This window comes from Lynx rufus, unplaced genomic scaffold, assembly GCF_022079265.1.
Source record: "Lynx rufus isolate CCGP_SWC_20201006 ecotype Redwood Valley unplaced genomic scaffold, mLynRuf1.p SCAF_5, whole genome shotgun sequence".
NCBI classification, from domain to species: domain Eukaryota; kingdom Metazoa; phylum Chordata; class Mammalia; order Carnivora; family Felidae; genus Lynx; species Lynx rufus.
This window is the reverse complement of record NW_025814867.1, coordinates 45,097,350-45,115,813: the sequence shown is the minus strand read 5'-3', so window position 1 is coordinate 45,115,813 and position 18,464 is coordinate 45,097,350. Positions and strand designations below refer to the sequence as shown.

The 18,464-nt window shown below is 34.2% G+C and overlaps 1 protein-coding gene across 2 annotated transcripts in view; it reads right to left on the bottom strand.

Moving 5' to 3' along the window:
* Positions 1–276: 276 nt before the first annotated feature.
* Positions 277–18,464, bottom strand: part of EIF2A (eukaryotic translation initiation factor 2A) — a 31,089-nt gene continuing 12,901 nt past the window's right edge. Inside the window, exons 3-14 of one of the 2 annotated variants that reach the window (XM_047099589.1) lie at positions 17,202–17,276; positions 13,995–14,113; positions 12,894–12,993; positions 12,453–12,535; positions 10,801–10,874; positions 10,520–10,664; positions 10,210–10,326; positions 7,502–8,073; positions 4,020–4,133; positions 2,372–2,500; positions 1,277–1,342; positions 277–675 (exon numbers count right to left, since the gene is read on the bottom strand). In XM_047099589.1, coding sequence (XP_046955545.1) covers positions 610–675; positions 1,277–1,342; positions 2,372–2,500; positions 4,020–4,133; positions 7,502–8,073; positions 10,210–10,326; positions 10,520–10,664; positions 10,801–10,874; positions 12,453–12,535; positions 12,894–12,993; positions 13,995–14,113; positions 17,202–17,276 — 1,660 coding nt within the window. In that variant the 3' untranslated portion in view covers positions 277–609. The remainder of the gene's footprint in view (positions 676–1,276; positions 1,343–2,371; positions 2,501–4,019; positions 4,134–7,501; positions 8,074–10,209; positions 10,327–10,519; positions 10,665–10,800; positions 10,875–12,452; positions 12,536–12,893; positions 12,994–13,994; positions 14,114–17,201; positions 17,277–18,464) is intronic. The other variant, XM_047099590.1, reaches the window with a different exon arrangement.

Genomic DNA, 18,464 nt, shown 5'->3' with positions numbered 1-18,464 from the left:
GAAATACCAAAATAAAATGTTTTACTATTTTCCATTTTTAAAGTCTGTATTTAGAACCAGAAAAACTATTCCAAATACTACAAATAATATAATCAATTTAATATATTTAGTAAAATCTGATATTTAAGGCGTTTCTTTCAAGTTTGGACAGTATAAGAATGCTTTAGGATAAGAAAAAAGCCATATTACATCTTCAAAGGAAAAATTTCCCAAACTTGTCTTGTAAATTAATAAAGGATCTGTTAACTTAGCAACTTATAACAAAGCCAACAATGATCAAATTTAAATTGTTTTTATTCACATATATGGTAAATACTATCCTCTACTAAAAAAAGCAATGACATCATCTTTCAATCTGTCAGGCTTACTAAAGAAATTCATGTATTTCTTTTCTACATCATGTGTTGACATGGCATAGGATGCAGGATGTAAAAATCAATTTAATAGACATTATTAAATAATTTTATACATATGCAGAATCTTGGATAAATGGTTAAAATTATAGATGAACATTAAATGTGGGTACATGGGTATTTCATGTACACCAATGGGTTTATCAGAAAATGTGTTTGCACTGATTTCTGGTAACAATTGGCTTTCTGTGAATGTTTAAATACCCAATTCCAAATCTTCCAGCTCCTGGAGAAGGGCTTTCTCTTTCTGAATCTTCTCCAACTAGAAAAGTTTCAAACAACAAAGTTATTAAATAGGAAATGAAATAAAGTAATTATTGGATCTTTACCCAAAACAACAAAGCAGAAAAAATTTGTAAAAGGTGTATTTCTGACATTTTAACAGATCCACTGGTAAATACAGATTTAAAAATACAGAGTAACAAGCTTTAATTTGTTGCGTGGTATAAATCAAGGGGGCAAAGCACAAATGCCGCCTTACTGCAACTCTGAGGGTCCAATAAATTTTCATTCTATACTTCGGCATCCCTCAGAAGGCGAGAAAGGAATAAAAACAGGGCAGTGCAACCTGAGATATAGGAAGGAAGAGAATCTTGTGTTTACCTACTATAATACATCGCCTTTATCTTCAGCAGCAATGGCCTTACTATGCCTCTTAGAAATCACGATTCTCTCATTTACCATGGTCTACATCCGGTCTTCCCCTGTGCTTCTCCGTTTAAGTATAAAAGGGTTTTACAAAATATATGGTTTTCAAAAGAAGTTTTTAAACTCATGTGCTCTTACTTGATTAAATGATTGTGTATAATAAAAAGGGAAGAGTGGTAGTGACTACACGTGCGAATGAAACACGTAAAAATGACCTGATTTTTTTCTAGCTGTTTTCCAGCTGCGGCTTGTTCTTTCAGTTGTTCGATTGCTTTCAGTTTCTGCAAACATCAAATATATTATGAGTCAAGAGGAAGGAAGAATAAGTAATTTCAGAATGCAAATTTTTTTAGTATCAACTCAATCACATAAATGGGAAAACTGAGTAAGGAGAATCAATTATCTCACCTTCGGATCAAGGATAGTCTGGTAAAATGCTAAGGTAAACTCGTCTTTTAAACTTAGATGTAAAACTAAACATGTTAAGAACACGGGATTTGGCAAATTTTCAAATTTTCAAGTAACGGTATTATATATGTACATGTATGTATACACATACATGTATTCGTAGGTAAGTATATCACTAACTTCACTGTTTTCTCTAGCACTCCACTGTACCTAGACAATGTCTGTGGCTTTAAGAGACCCTTCATAATGCAGCCTGGGGAGGCTCCAGAAACCCGATTTTAAATTTTTTTTTTTTTTTCAACGTTTATTTATTTTTGGGACAGAGAGAGACAGAGCATGAACGGGGGAGGGGCAGAGAGAGAGGGAGACACAGAATCGGAAACAGGCTCCAGGCTCTGAGCCATCAGCCCAGAGCCTGACGCGGGGCTCGAACTCACGGACCGCGAGATCGTGACCTGGCTGAAGTTGGACGCTTAACCGACTGCGCCACCCAGGCGCCCCCAGAAACCCGATTTTATACCAGGGCCATCACCACAAACTGGCTGCAATTTGGCAAATTAATAAACTTCTTTTTGTTTCCGTTTCTTCACCTTTAAAACTGGGATAAATAGCTGTTCCCACTGATCTCGTAAATGTCTAATGAAATACTGAGTATAAAACAGTTCAGCATACTTCTGTACAAATGGACCTTTTTTACTGCTCCAAAAATCAATAATAAAAAGACTTACACCCTTTAGACATTTATGAATAGAACTAAAACCAGTGCCATTCCTAAATTATAGTATTTCATAATGAGAAAGCAATAATCAGAGCTGCTTCTAACTTCTTAGATGCCTATCTTTATATATTTCTCATGTATGTCTTTTAATAAACATATCTGCTTTTTTACTTAAGTCTCTTACTTTCTTTAGGTTCTTGATTTTTTTGTCTACTTCAGGGTCTCCAGATGTTGACTGCGAGATAGTATTTCGTGGTGTGCTCTGTGGGGCAGGAGTAGGTGCCAAATCAGGACTCTTTTCATTCCTTGCTTCCTGCAGGAAATATTTTCAAAAAATCAATTTTTTAAAATCAAAACATTAAAGTACGCCAACCAACATAGCCTTGATATATAAAATGCTAAAGCTAAAATGTGATTTTATCTTTTATACTACATTTTGTCATTGATCTGAATTGAAAGTCTCATGAAATATGCCACATTGTCCCATAACAGAAAGATACAATGCAGCTTAAAAAAAAAAAATCACAGTATAAGGAAGACACCCAGAAGGTTTTTACTATGTAATTGTCATAGAGACTACTTTGCTAGATCTAAAATTTAAAGTAGCATAATAATTTGAGACCCATGTTGAGCACTGTTAGTGCAGAGCCTAACTCTGCACTATGGAATTTTCTCTCTCCCTCTTTCTTTGCTCCTCCCACCCCCCTGCCCCGCTCCCATGCTCATGAGCATGCACACTCGGTCCCTCTTTCTCTCTCTCTCAAAATAAATACACTTAAATAAAAAGTTATATTTAAAAAAAAAGATATTTCTGGAGATGAAATATATTAACTACAGAAGAGCACACTGATTTTTTTGAAGCTCAGATTTTAGCAGACTATGGCTGCATAATGCAATTCTATACCTTAAAATAGTAATTGCCTGTCAAAACATGTAAGCAACCTAGAGCTGTCAAAATTCAAGCATTGCCAGCAAGACCGCATTGTCCGAATCTCAAAACTATGATCGCCATGGGGCGCCTGGGTGGCGCAGTCGGTTAAGCGTCCGACTTCAGCCAGGTCACGATCTCGTGGTCCGTGAGTTCGAGCCCCGCGTCAGGCTCTGGGCTGATGGCTCAGAGCCTGGAGCCTGTTTCCGATTCTGTGTCTCCCTCTCTCTCTGCCCCTCCCCCGTTCATGCTCTGTCTCTCTCTGTCCCAAAAATAAATAAACGTTGAAAAAAAAATTAAAAAAAAAAAAAAAAAAAAAAACAAAAAACTATGATCGCCATGACTTCACGAACAGATACTCCTAGCTTAGCTGATCTCACCATCACTATAAGACACACACAATCATAATCTGTCAATTATTACACTGCTGTGTTTTTTCAACTATAAAATCATATAACAATCCACCGTTTTGGGTACTTCTGGTGTTGAGATTCCCAGCTGAATAATTTCCTATAGTAATGTAATACTGAGAAACAAAGTGGCTTTAGTATCGTGTCATTTCTGATCTCTCTTAACAAACGTATGCTTTCAGGGAGCAAACTGCACCACTTCACACAGGCTCCACCAAAAGGGTCTACGACAAGTAACGTTACTACACAATCTTATCAGGGTTTCAGGTTTTAAGATCAGGTCGTTTCCTCGCTTCCTCATTTTATTTTATGGAACTATTCAGAAAATCACAGGCAAACAAAAAGAAAGACATTCTGGCTATTTATATCTAACTCCAACTACATTTTATAATGGAATAGTCAAGTTTTTAGGACTAGAATCTTTAAACTTGAGGCTTAAACTAAGCTAATTTAACTGGTTTTGTTTGTTTTGAAAAGATTAGTGCCCCAAATACCTGTTTTGCAGCTTTCTTAGCCTCATGCTTCCTTTGATTTTTCAGGGCTGTTTTTGATAATGGCTTATCATTTCCTGCTTGTGGTTTCATATTCTGAGGTGGTTCCTCCTCATGCTGTGGAAAATGTAAAATAAATGAGTGTGAAATGCAGTCCATGTTTTTAAAAACAGGCATCACAAATCATATAATTTTGCTAGTGTGGAATAAACTTATTAAATTTGTTTTACAATCACTGGCAAAGAATATTTCAAAATTCTTATTAGTAACAGGCACACTCCAACTGTCAGGATGGATTTAATAAGGATCTTCCTATTAACTGATATATGGTGTCTTTCATTTATACAAGATCTGGCAAAATTCACTTCAGTTTTGCTTCAACAATGGAACTTTTCTTAGTACCACTATGACACATGATTCTTCTGAAAGTAGATACTAACGGTAGCTCCTTCCAGAGTCTTTTTGGATCGGACTACTGCCAACAGAAACCTAGTTGCCTCATTTGTTTTCTCTGCACAAAGAATTACTTGCTAGATCTTTATATGCAAAATCAGAGATTAGAAGATTAAAAATAAAAGCAAATTGAAAAACAAAAACAGACTAGAAGAAAACAAAACAAGAGGGGTGACTAACCGCATACTTATAAATCCAGTATTAACATAATGAAGAGGCATACAAAAAACTCAATGACCTGTCAGACTATACAATAAAAACACATCATCATTTCCATCATGAGATATTTATATAGCCATCCATCAACTATATTCTACAACAGAAAGAGGGTGAATTAAGGAGTGGATCAAGGAGGTTCTAATATAAAACACAGTGACTATGGTTGATAATTGAAATTTGTGGAAACTCAAATGTTCTCACCACACACACACACACCCCACAGTGAGGTGAGAGATTCATTAATTAACTAGATGGGAGGAATCCTCTCACAATGAATACATCTAACAAATCACCATGACAGACACTTTAAATATCTTACAATTTCACATGTCAGTTAATTTCAATAAAAGAATATACACATACAGGTTTACGTTATCTCCGGAGCTGCTTCAGGCAACATACAGGATACATGACAGTACTACAACTTCTTATCAGGTTCATCTACTCAGTGATTTCCCTCTAAACTGCTGTTATCTTAGTGGTAACTGTCTCTTGGACTCTTATCATTCTCAGCACATCAAAAGAACCAGATCTCCATGAAGGTTCTTAAGGACTAGCTCTCAGATCCATGTTGTACTTAAAAGTGCTATAAGGAAATGGGCAGGGTCAAACATTTAAGATGACGGAGGAATAAATAAGAAATCATACCGTGACTTCATCTTAGCTGCATGAACCGTAACAGGTCATCAAAGTTGTGTGTGCATACATGTTCTACCTGAAGCAACTGAATATATGAGAACCCACAATTGTAGAACAGATTTGATGGCACGTCTCTTTCACTTTCTTATCTACACAGCATACAATGTTAGTTGAGACATGGCTTTATTTGCCGAACATTTGTTTTACACATCAAAATTCTCTCAATAGTGGGCTCTCCTATAGTACTTTGCTTTGGATAAAAAAGTTTCTATTCATGAGAACTCCAGGGAAATGACAAAGCAATTACAAATGATATAGAAAGGATAAGTTACAAGGCTATTCCACAAGGCTCTTATCCACAAAGGATAAGTTACAAGGCTCTTCTACGTTATGAACATAACGTAGCCATCGACAGGCTTTCGTTTTAGACAAAAAGAAAAAAATATCCACACAGCTACTACGGATCATGAGCTTTTCTGGCTTTAGTACTGTGCCTATCGCATACAATTTCATCCATATTAATATATTTTTTTCATCTATGTCAATTATAATGGGACTGTTTTAATGAACACATTACAACACTGAAGGGTGATTTTGGAAGCCAAGAAATACTTAAGTATAATTTATAGGTGAGTTTTTATTTATAAAAAAAGTTTTTTCTTCAGAGAGAGAATCTCATCATTTTTTTCCCCTTGTGATACATAACCATCCTCCTTTGTGAAGTTATTTACTAGAATGTCTTTGTTTCTACTAATTTCTTAGCAGTATTTTTTTTTGCCATTTAGCTCATTTTTAGAATTTGATACAAGCAAAAAATTCTCATTAGCCTGTGATTCCTCCATTTAAAATCATTTGATAAAATCACATAATCGTCATGTTACGTACAAAAGCAAAAATTTAGTGGAAATCTTAAATGGTAAAACAATTTTGGTTTTAAATATTCTTACTAAGTTTTATCACTATTTTCAAAGTATATCTTTCTCTTCCTCCCCCTATCAAAACAAATGAGTTTTATGGATCAGAGAATAAAAATATACAGTGATTCGGAATTTAGTCCTCTTGTGCTTACAGATATTTAGAAAGCCAGGTATGTTGAGGTCACTTCTGTTTTTATCTTAGGTAAGGAAAATTTCAATATAGAGGGAAGACAATCCAAAGTCTACTCTATCCTTTCTGTTTTAATCTATATACAAATATCATAAATGGGCTTAATTTGTTCATAAGTTTTTATGTTTTTAGTAAATGATACAACAGAAATGTTTAAACAAAACATTTCAATGAAGTCATTACAGACCACTGCTAGATTTTGTGGAGGAGGAAGGGTTCCTCTGTTTTTGTTTTTGAGAGGGTTAGGAGTGGTACAAGGGAGGCATAGGAATATTTATCCTTTGAACAAGTGTTGACTTCCCTGAGTGGCTAATAATTAAGTGACTGAATATCCTCATTTACTTGAACCAGTTTACACCTACTGTATGGCCACCTTTATAACACCAATAATATTGTTGTTCATTCTTATAGAACAACTTTATTTCTTAACATCATCACAGAGACTCAGATCACTAATAAATGTTTCCCCTGAGCTCTGAAATGCTCACATTTTAAAGATCAGAATGTGACCAATGCTCTAGTCATAACTTTACAATACAGATGGGAAATGACAGCCTAAGGAAAATAAACATGTTTTGTTTGACCAACAGTGTTTTAAAAATCGAGCAATTTTACATAAGCATCCAGACTGGTTTTGTCTTGAAAAATTATTTTGGCAAACTGGGCCTAAATCTCCTATGGAAACAATCAGCTACTGCTGTGCGGTTGCTATGGCCTTTAAAGAGGGCATGATCTCTTCCTTCCCCCATTCTCTCCCAGTCACCAAAGCCTTACATTACCAGCCTAGCCTGACAGGCATGTGAATTCGAGCCCATGATGTCTACAAAGGCAGCATGTCATACTCCATTATCTTTCTCACAAATGTAAAATGTGAACTGTTTTAAATGGACTACTCTGTTAACAATGTCAGCTGTTCCCCATCTTCAGTGGTAGGTCCTCCATGATTTCTAGAATTTATATTCTAATCAGGTGCTAAGTAACACAAGAACATACATGAGAAAAAGGTCTCGAGAATTCCACACACTAAAAAACCTTTTCCTACCAAAGTAGTAAAAAACTTTACTTACTAGTTTGGAATTGGTGATTGGTTTATTTCTTAAAGCCGGTGGTCTATAAGCTGTTGAAACTTTAGGTTCTTCACTGGGTACGTCACTTGGAACTGCTTGGTAAGTTATCGTTTTTGCTGGAAATATTCCATCTAAAAATGGCTGCCAAGAAACCTGCCATAATTCTGCATTTGATGGCACATCATGCTTGTGCAAGACAGAGCCAGTATAATGCCAAATCTTGTACCCATTATTGACACGTAACCTGGGAGCACATGTGGCTGTTAAAATATGCTCACCATCAGGGCACCAAGCAAAATATGTAGAATCAGAGGCCACTGGTTTAGAAATAAGTTTGTAGTTTTTAACATCCCACACTTCCATTTGTCCCCTCAGATTTCCAAACCCAGCTAGTACTAATATATGTCCATGCGGGCTATAGTAGGCTGCATTACGAGGACCAGTTCCGAAGTCAAAAACAGGATCACATTTCAAGTTGAAAATTGTCGCTTTGGCAGGCATAAAACCATAAACAGCACAAAACTCAGTAGAACTAGAATTCCAAACGACATCATAAATGGGGCCATTTTTTGCTAGAAAAAGAATATAAAACCGAAATTAGCAATAAAGAATAACATGAATACAATATTTATTAGTGAATTACAATTGTATAATACTCATAAACATGTCAAACAGTAAAAAAAATCCAACAATTTCAAGATACGTTACAATTAAAATATTTTTATATGATATACTATGGATATTGATGTATAACCATAAATTTATTTAAGAACCTCTAGGGAATCTAAATTTCGTTTAAACATTTTGGCAATGTAGGCTCAAAGACACACGTTATTATTACTATTACCAAACTAGTTTTCACTGGAAGAGGTAATGTGGGCACACAGGAATAAAAATACACATTATATAAAATGATACACCACACAATAAGTTCCCCCACACAAAGGCAACCCTCTATTCCCTGTATATACTTTCAGAATAGTTTTGTTGAAATTAAGCATCTCTCTTAACCATACACACACACACACACACACACACACACACACACACACACACACACAGTTCTTTGTTGTTACAGTTAGTATTCTATCTTGGAGATGTTTCCATATAAGCACACTAAGATCTGCCTCACTCTTTTCCAATGGTACTGTATTCCTATATATTCTCAACTGTGAGTGTACACAAACACATCTATAGGAGTGAAACTGGCTGCTCAAAGGTACATACATTTAGTTGGTAATGTGCTACCAGACTGCCCTTCAGAGAAGCTGTACCATTTTATATTATCAACAGGTTTTTTTTGAAGTTTATTTACTTATTTTTTTAGTAATCTCTACACCCAATGTGGGGCTCGAACTCACAACCCCAAGAACAAGAGTCACATGTTCCTCTGCCTGAGTTAGCCAGGAGCCTCAACAGTGTGTGAGAGTACAGATTTTCTCCTCATTCTCATTCACACTGTGTAGTTTCATACTTTTATCTTTGTCAAGCTGCTGAGACAAAAATTGTTGTCTCGCCTTCCTTTCTGTTCTTTTATTATAAACTGAGCACATTTTAATATACTTACACAATCTTATTTCTGGTTTTGTGGACTATTTTTTACTGTCCCATGCCTATTTTTCTCCCCAATTATTGGCCTTTTATTGATTTACTTGATATAGCAACAAAATTCACCTTTCTCATACTCATCCCTTTTCCATCTAAATAAATTTTCCCCAATCTTTTGTTTGGCTTATTTTATGGAATTTTCTTCCTCCTATGTGAAACTCTGTATTTTATATATTCAAATTAATCACTTTTCCTTTATTAGTTCTGCCTTGTTAGAAAATCTTTTTTCACTTTTTTAAGATTAGAAAAAAATCAACTTTAGAAGCAGTTTACCTAGTTTATAAAAACCTACCGGCATTTTAATTTTTAGGTTAATTTGGAGAGAAATGACATCTTTATAAATTTCTCCTTATAAAGGTCACATTTTGTCCCTTAGAAGTTTTAAAGTTTTCTTCCTATTAGTCCTATAGATTTCTTGCCTTTTGTTGCTATGCATTTCCTTCTATTATGTTTTTTAAGTGGCTATTTATACTGTGACTTCATCTATATGTACAGAGATGATTCTGTTTTTCCTCCTTCAAAAGTGTACATTTATTCTTTTGATATGTTACACTGACGAGGTCTTTCAGGATGTTAAATTATAGCGGAAAGAGGACATCCTTGTTTCCTTTCTGACTTCAGAGGGAATACACAGTTTTTTGTAAGGAAGTTTATCCTACTCCTACATGTTCAATTCAAAATGAAAAACCAGGGAGTTGCCAGAGTTTTAAAACTGTCTTATTCTACAGTTAATTTAGCTCATCAAAACAAAAGATAAAATGGTGACATTCCTCACACTCAGTTCGGAAGGAGTGCTACACTCACAAGACCAACTCCCTGTCATTATAAGTTAAATAAGTCCCCAAAGAGCTACTGCAATGAAATTAACCTCACTCAGCAAGTTCCCCACTAAAGTGCTGGCATAACTAAATTAATTGGATTCTGTCAAAATAATGTATGTCTGGGGATGACTTTAAGTTTATTAATCAAGAGGAATTTTACCTGAAAGGTTATTAAAATATGTGAGTTTTATCACTTGAACAAGAATTTAGATTGCATCATCTTTATGGCCCAGTATTTTTTCCATCGTTTTAGCATAAGAAGACTATGGGAATACTCACGCAGCTGCACGACAGCGCTTTCTCCGTTCACTGCAATGTAGTGCAGCGTTTGTTCCCCGTAGTAGGACGCCCCTGTCTTGTCAACGTCTGTACTAGCTATTACTAACACAGCAGTAGCTAGAACGGAAAAAACTTTCATTAGATTTAAAACACAATTTAACCTGATGCTGATAAGAAAAATTTTTTTAATTTAACACAGCACATGTAAATTTTCATTAAATAAGCATTGATATTCTTTTTTTCTATATACATATAGGAATATAAGCCTCAATGAATACTTGATAAATGAGATAAAATGTATTTATCATACCTTTTTTATTCCATAGCATTGTAACTTTATCAGCTTTAAAGAAACTTTTATTAGCTAAGGCTGCATGAGGTCCATCAAAATTGGGGTACTGATATAATCTAACAAATGAAGGTGCACCCTTACTTCCTGGAACATAGACAGCCACCTGAAATACACATATATCATCGTCACTTAATTTTCTGAGGCATATAAATTAACATGGACATGTTTTTATAGTCACTAAGCACTAGGAAAAGGTTTAATTTCCTAAAATTCCATATGAACAAAGACATAGAAATTACCTTGTATGGTTGGGGTCCAGGTGATAACACAAAATCATTAATTTTTTGCAAATGCAATTTGTTTGCAATTGTGTCTAAAAAAAAACAAAAAGCAAACGGTGTTGGAAGAATGAAACTAATAGGAACATGATAAATTCTGAATGTATTATAAACGATTAATGTAATGATATAGTAATACTGCTCATTGTAGTCTCATGAGTAGACTCATGTGGAGTGTGAACAACACAGACCTACATTTTAATTTCTACCCAGTCATTTAGTAGCTGGGTGACCTTGGGCAAGTAATGAGATTATACATCTAATCCCACTGATTGATTATAAAAACACAGTGCTCTTTCTTATATAAATGGTGCCACTAGGTAATCAAATAGTAGATGGGGGAATTTCTCTTTATAGAAGTAGTATAGCTTATAAATGAGAGCGTAGGGAGGAGGAAAATCACCAATGTGCAACCAGTCATGAAATAACAGATCAGCTAATCCTACAAAATTACAGACAAGAAGACACTATGTGCTTCTTGATAAAAGAACTGAACACTGCTTGTGAGGCAGACTTGTCCTCATCTCCCCAAAAAAGAGAATCTGAAGCTGACCAGTTCTAGATGCAAATAGCTATTTAGGGGACAGATGAACATGTTAAACTATAGGACAAGATACAATAGCAAAATTCAACTATGAGAAAATATATGACAAGTAACCTTGTTTCTTAAATAATAAATCTCAAGGTGGGGGTAGAAGAGATGGACAGGGAGCCTATAGCTTAAAAGAAACTTAAAAGAGGGGTGCCTGGGTGGCTCAGTTGGTTAAGCATCCAACTCTTGATTTCAGCTCAGATCACGAGCTCACAGTTCATGAGTTCGAGCCCTGCATCAGGCTTGGCACTGACCGTGCAGTGCCTGCTTGGAATTATCTCTTTCTCTCTCTCAAAAATAAGTAAATAAACTTAAAAAAAAAAAAAAAAGAAAAAGAAAAAGAAAAAGAAAGAAACCTAAGATTCTCTCTCTCCCTCTCCTCTACCTCTCCCCTGCTCACACACACTCTCTCCCTCTAAATAAATAAATAAATAAGCTTTAAAAAAAACAATAACAAAAAATTAAAACATTTGCAATTATCAGAAATTTGAACACTGACCAGATACTTTATATTTGTGATAATGGTATTGTGGCTATTAAACAATTAAAAAGCCCTAGTCTTCAGAGATACATACTGAGATGTACAGGTAAAATTATATGATGCCTAGGATTTGCTTTAGCACAGTAAGAGAGATGTTAGGTGGAGAGATGTGTGGATGAGGTAGGATTGGCAATGGGCTGAAAGTTACTGGGACTAGGTGTCTACTTTTATGTTTGAAATTCCACACAATAAGACATTTAAAAAATTTGTATCAAAGAATTTCAATAGTAACTAAACTCCGAAAGAGGTATGCAAATGCCTTAATAGCAATTATTAGATAATAAAAACTTATTATAAAAAGAAATCTGTTAGAATTTCTTCAGTATTTAGATTTACAAGAGTTATTCAAATGAATTAATAAAACAGCAATTATTAACATATTAACAGTATTTAGGAAAACCCTATGATGCCATATAAGGCAACAAAACTGTATATACATTTATAGTAAGTGATAAATTGATTTCATAAATCTTTCCATACTAAAATTGTTGTTTTCAAAGAAGTGAACTTCATTGTTAACATTTCGGGCACAGATAGTTTCATCTTCTGACCATGATGGACACCTACGTTGAAAGAATATGAAAAAAATTTAGACACGTGTAACCTCACATGTTAACCTGTTAAAGTCTGTGATACGCTTACTATTTAAGAAAAATACTTATAAATATGATGTCAAGTCAGTTCCTAATAGTTTTAGTTAAGCATTTGTAAAAGAAAGGTATTGTTCGTTTTCATCCAAATATTAAACAAAAGAAAGATCAAGTTTTTACTCTATTACATTCCCACATATTCCAGATCCTTAAAGATCTAGATTTTAGCCTAACAAGTTATTTTCTAAACTAGTACCTGAGAAACAATATTATACAATGAAGATATTTAGAACATTTTGTAAATAGTTAGCATTTTAAAGCATTTATTTACCAATTTTGCATTTTTTTCTGAATGAAAGACTTCAAACATGTACCAGTTTTCACATCGTAAAGTTGTAGGTTGGGTACCCCAGCTGTGCCATCTTTAGAAGCTAAAAGAAACACAGATGTCTTTGCAATAATTGTCTCCTAACGTTAGTAAAAAGAATTTATTCTTAAAACAACTTTGAACAAGATTATAAAGATCAAGTAAAAGAGTTGCTTTAAAGCAACTTTCCCTTTTGGGTTTAATCTCTATTCCTAAAGCCATGACAAAAGTTCAGCATTTCTGAAATGAGTTGATTACTATAGATTTTAAGAATACTTAAAAGATTTGTTTATTAAGTGTGACATGTTAAATGGATTAAATTATCTTATTATGAAATCAATCGTGTGTCTCTATTTCACACACACACAAAGTTACACAAACTATTCATGAGTCTCAATTTCCCATTTATTTACTTGGAAAAAGAAGATTCATTCAAGTCTGCCTCTTGGAAGAAGCAAGCTAGAAGGTTTATAACCAAACAACGAACTATTATCATATATTTAACTCAACAATGCCCACACTATTAAAACATTTTTTTAAAAGCCCCTCTACCCCGAGTGTTTTCTTATTCATCTATGAAGTGCAGCTGTATAAAATGTTCATACAACATACCATCATATAGTTAAATGTGTTAAAAAAAAATGGCACACCATCTGCCTATTCTTTGTCATACCTTACACATTTCTTACATGTTGCGTCTATTGAACTTCCTCTTTGATTTACAATGATTATTTAAAATGTTTTCCATTTAAAGGTCATTATTATTCTTAATTTTTGAGATCTTCTCCATAAGTAACCACTGATGATTCACTTTCTAAAATTCCCCTTGAGCTTTTTCTTTTCCTCTATCTCACAATAAACCTTTTCACTAACTTACTGTACCTTGAAATTACTTAACGTACATTGTATTGGGGGAATACAAGATTCATTGTTGAGTAAAGATTTTCACAAACACTACTTACTATCTAAAGATTAATTGCTTTCTTAAAAGGTTGTAAACTGTCTCTTTTTCCCCCCTGAATTGAACTGATCTTGTCAATATTCTTACAATTGGAAAATACTTACTAGTGTAAGGCTGCCACGTTGCCAGGACAGTGTTTTTTGGCGAGAACTCAAGGCAAACTGCCTTTGGGAGGTCGAAGGAGTGCCGTAGTCCCTTGTTAGTGACATTGATAATATTTATTCTGGTTTCAAAAGAAATTACTTCAGCAATGAAATACTGTTTTAAAATAGCCAGCACTATCCAAAACATTCATACCTCTTTTCAAATACAGATCACTGTAAAGTGGTTGTTTTCATAAAAATCAATTTTCAGGTAAGTTCTAGAAAACATCCAATAAACACCTTAACAACAACAACAAAAACCAAGTGTATGTTTTGCCAAAAGGCCCCTATGTAAGGCTGGTACTGGGGAATACAGAATTAGCAGAAGGATATAACACATGATTCTACTTTTAGCTGAAAAGAAAACAACAGGCCTTTAAGTGGACGCAGAGCTAACCTACATATAAGCTGAGGTGTATTAGACTAAAGCAAAATAGAAGTGCTAGGCCAAAAGTATATTTTTCAATTTGACTAAATGGAAGCTGTAGCAGTTGTGAGATCAATAAGGACGCTTTCGATGTCTATCAAAATATCAGAAGCCATCTTCAAAAGATAAAGGTAAAACTATGAATCGTCATAATACGATAATGATGAAAATTACAGCAATTGTATAATAAAAGCAGTTTCCATTTTTTGGATGCTTTCTATGAACCATGTTTTGCTCTGACCACTTTATGTACATTTTCTCATTTAATCCTCACAAGAGATTTGTAAAATAGGTATTATCATCTCCATTTTACAAATGTTAAAAGTGAAGCTTAGAAAAAGTAAATGATTTATGATTTGTCCAAGATCATACGACTGATAAATGCCAGAGCCAAGTTCTAAAGTTTCCCAAGTTCTAAAACCAGTTTTGCCTGACTTGTCTTATGTACTCTTTGGGGGGAAAAATATATTCCATCTTATTTTAGAAATTGCTAAGAAAAAAAAAAAATTGCTTAAAGTTACTTTGTTCTATTCAAGTTTGGGACACTGGTTTAGGATAAGCAGAAATTGCTAAGAGTGAACGATTACTGCATATTGTTTAAACACAACACACACACACACACACACACAAATATACAAGATTCTTTAAAACTTACTGTAAATTACGTATTTTAGAATTACATGAAACTTTTTTTTTGGTTATTGATAGCCTTTAAGAGTTATTCTTAGTTAAAAATAAAGAGTATTTATTTTAACTAAAAACCTCGCATATTTAAAGAAAAATCCGTTATAGTTTTTGATTAATTAACTATGACCTCAGCAAAGCCACAATCAATACACTACATCTGTTTCTCTTGACCTCAGGAACATTGTATGTTGTTGTGGCCATAGCAGTTTAAGGAAATAAATGCTAGAACCAGGTATAGAAAATATCTATTAAAAAGATGGACACAACAAATGGGCATAACAAAGGGTACAGGGGCACCTGGGTGGGGCTCAGTCGGTTAACTGTCAGACTCGATTTTGGCTCAGGTCATGATCTCACAGTTCATAAGATCAGGTGCGCTATCAGCACAGAGCCCCATTGGGATTCTCATTCTCTCTCTCTCTGCCTCCGCCCAGCTTTCATGCCATCTCTTCTTTCTCTCTCAAAATAAACAAGCTTAAAAAAACAAAAAAAGGTTCAGAGTTGAATCCAATAGAAAGCCAAGTAAGGATACGAAGTTTAAAAAATAATTAATAACTGTGAAGGTAAAAACAGTAAGCTAGCAAAACAAGGGATACTTCAAAAAGATAATAGACAAGAAGTATGGTATGTCCCATTAAATAGTGAATTTCTATGAGCTCATTACTCATAGTATAAATTACAAGATAAATTTTAAAAAATAAAAGTCAAATACCCACAATCAGTTACACCAAAAATAAGAAAATTTGAGAGTATGTTCTTTGAGACTGAGATTAAGACTGTCTGTTAACATTGTGGATAAGGACCCAATACGATTATATTCCTAATAATTTATGAGTAGTAGTATGCTTATTGGATTCAAAAACTTAAAAAAAAGAAGTCAAAAACTGATTAACATAAAATTACAAAAGCTAATTCTGCCAGGTACTTACAGTCATAAAAAGTGAATCATCTAATTCAGCACAATCTTTTTAGCATTAATTTAAAAAAATCACGTGTTTAATCCCATCTGACCTGACAGTTGAAAGACTTCAGCTTATATTACCACTGTGTAAAAACCAACATTTAAAATGTATTTTTTGGGGGCACCTGGGTGGCTCAGTCAGTTAAGCGACCGACTTCGGCTCAGGTCATGATCTCGCGGTCCGTGAGTTCGAGCCCCGCGTCGGGCTCTGTGCTGACAGCTCAGAGCCTGGAGCCTGTTTCAGATTCTGTGTTTCCCTCTCTCTGACCCTCCCCTGTTCATGCTCTGTCTCTCCCTGTCTCAAAATTAAATAAAACGTTAAAAAAAAAATTAAAAATAAAATGTACTTTTTGTATTAATGTATGCATTTTTCCCTTTTAAAAAACCTAACATATTACATCTGATAAGAAACAACAAAAATAACTTTAAACCAAATTACAAATATTCAGGCATTTTCCTGGTTCTTTGCCTGAAATGTTGTAGTGCCTACAGAAAAATTAAAAATGAGTGGTTTTCTTAATACAATTATGAGTACTTAATCAAAATACCTATTTTTTTTGCAAAACCAATTTTGTGATCTGATTATTTTATGTAATATAGACTATCCTAGACACACTTTTGAATAATTTATAAAATATTTAAATAATACTTGTATATACAATAAAACTCACAGTAATAAGCAAGCAGTTGCTACTAATTTAATACCAAAGATATAATAAAGTATCTAAATCTAAGGTAAATAAGCAAAGAGAGTTATTCTCTAAGTGTTAGCACAGAACTTAAGAAATCCTAACTGATAACTTAGAGCACTATGTAAAAAAACCTTTCAGCTTCTCTAGCATTAAATTAATTGCCCCTTACCACACATTACTTTTTAATTCTAAGAAACTAGATAAGTCAAGTCATGGCTTATAAACAGAAGCTAACAACTTCGGAGGTGTTCTATGGAAGCTGCATTTCAGACAATACCTAACTACATCATGACATTAAAAGATGGACTTTATTAATGACACCCAAACATGTGTTATTCAAATAATGCCAGTTATGTTTAAACTGATGACACATAAAATATGTTATATAAATAAACACTAACTTTTCTCCGTTGCCCCACGCAAACAAGGTGCCATCCTTACTAAAGGTATAGACTTTGCAATTTTTCCCAGATTCCCTGAAAATGACAAGAAAAACAGTTTAATAAGCATGAATACTTTTTAAAAAATCTGATTAAAAATTTACAATCTTATCACTAATTTAATGATTATGAGCTTACATAAATTTAAGAAAGTAATTCCATAATGCTTTAGTCTACCAAAATACCTTATCTCTTAAAACGCAGTACCAACAACCACTGCAAAGTAAGGTGGAAATCGATGTTACAACAACAGATCAATCTTAAGGAGAAAACAGAGCCCTTTTAGGTGAATAACTGGTTTGTGTGAAAAACCCAAAAATGTAGGTGAACATGGAAGTTACGAGCTATCAACTGTGATCTTGAGGGCTGACAGATTTCAATATAGAGACTTTGTGAAGAATGTCCCAGACCACCTGCATAACAAAACAAGTGTGGCTACAATATCCTGAAGTAGACAAGAAGTGTCCTGGATTTGAAGGAAAAAGATCTTCCATCGATTTCTGATGTGCAGAGACAGAAAGTATAACAACGGTAAGAGGATCTTCACATTAAATAAGTGTGGATGCAGGATTCTCTACAAAAACAGACCTGGGGAAATCAGACTTCTTGGCAATATTGGCCAATATTCTATCCAGTGGTCAGTACTCTAAGTACTGTTATCTCTCAAGATACAGGAGAAGGCTACTACGAGTATATCTCGCAGTGACAATCAACACCCAAACAGAAATGTGTATGTGGGAACATGTAAATGTCCGTAAGTGTAGTCACATAAAACCAGAACTTCATAGCTAATGAACATCTGAATTATTATGTAACAAGCACTGAGAACTGACCAGTACGTCCCCCTTAAACTGGATACTATCTTTACATTAATTCATCCGAAGATGACCTTTGTGTTTCTGCATCACATAATAATGGTAGCTTGTACTCAGCTTGTAGTTACTGAAATATCCTTTTTTGCCCTCTTTTCACATAAACAACTAGACCAAGATGTCCCCCATCCTACACTTGTACCGCAACTTATTTCTGAACCTAAGGGCAGAATGTGCAGTTATCCTTATTAATTCCACCCAGGCTTTGGCCTATTAATTAGTTCAGCCTACTGAGATCTATTTACATCTTCATTTTCTCTTACAAAACATTAGTCATTTCTTACAGACTTATGTAATGTATAAATTATAAAACTTCATTCTTAGCTATCCTCTAAATTCATGGTAAGAATGT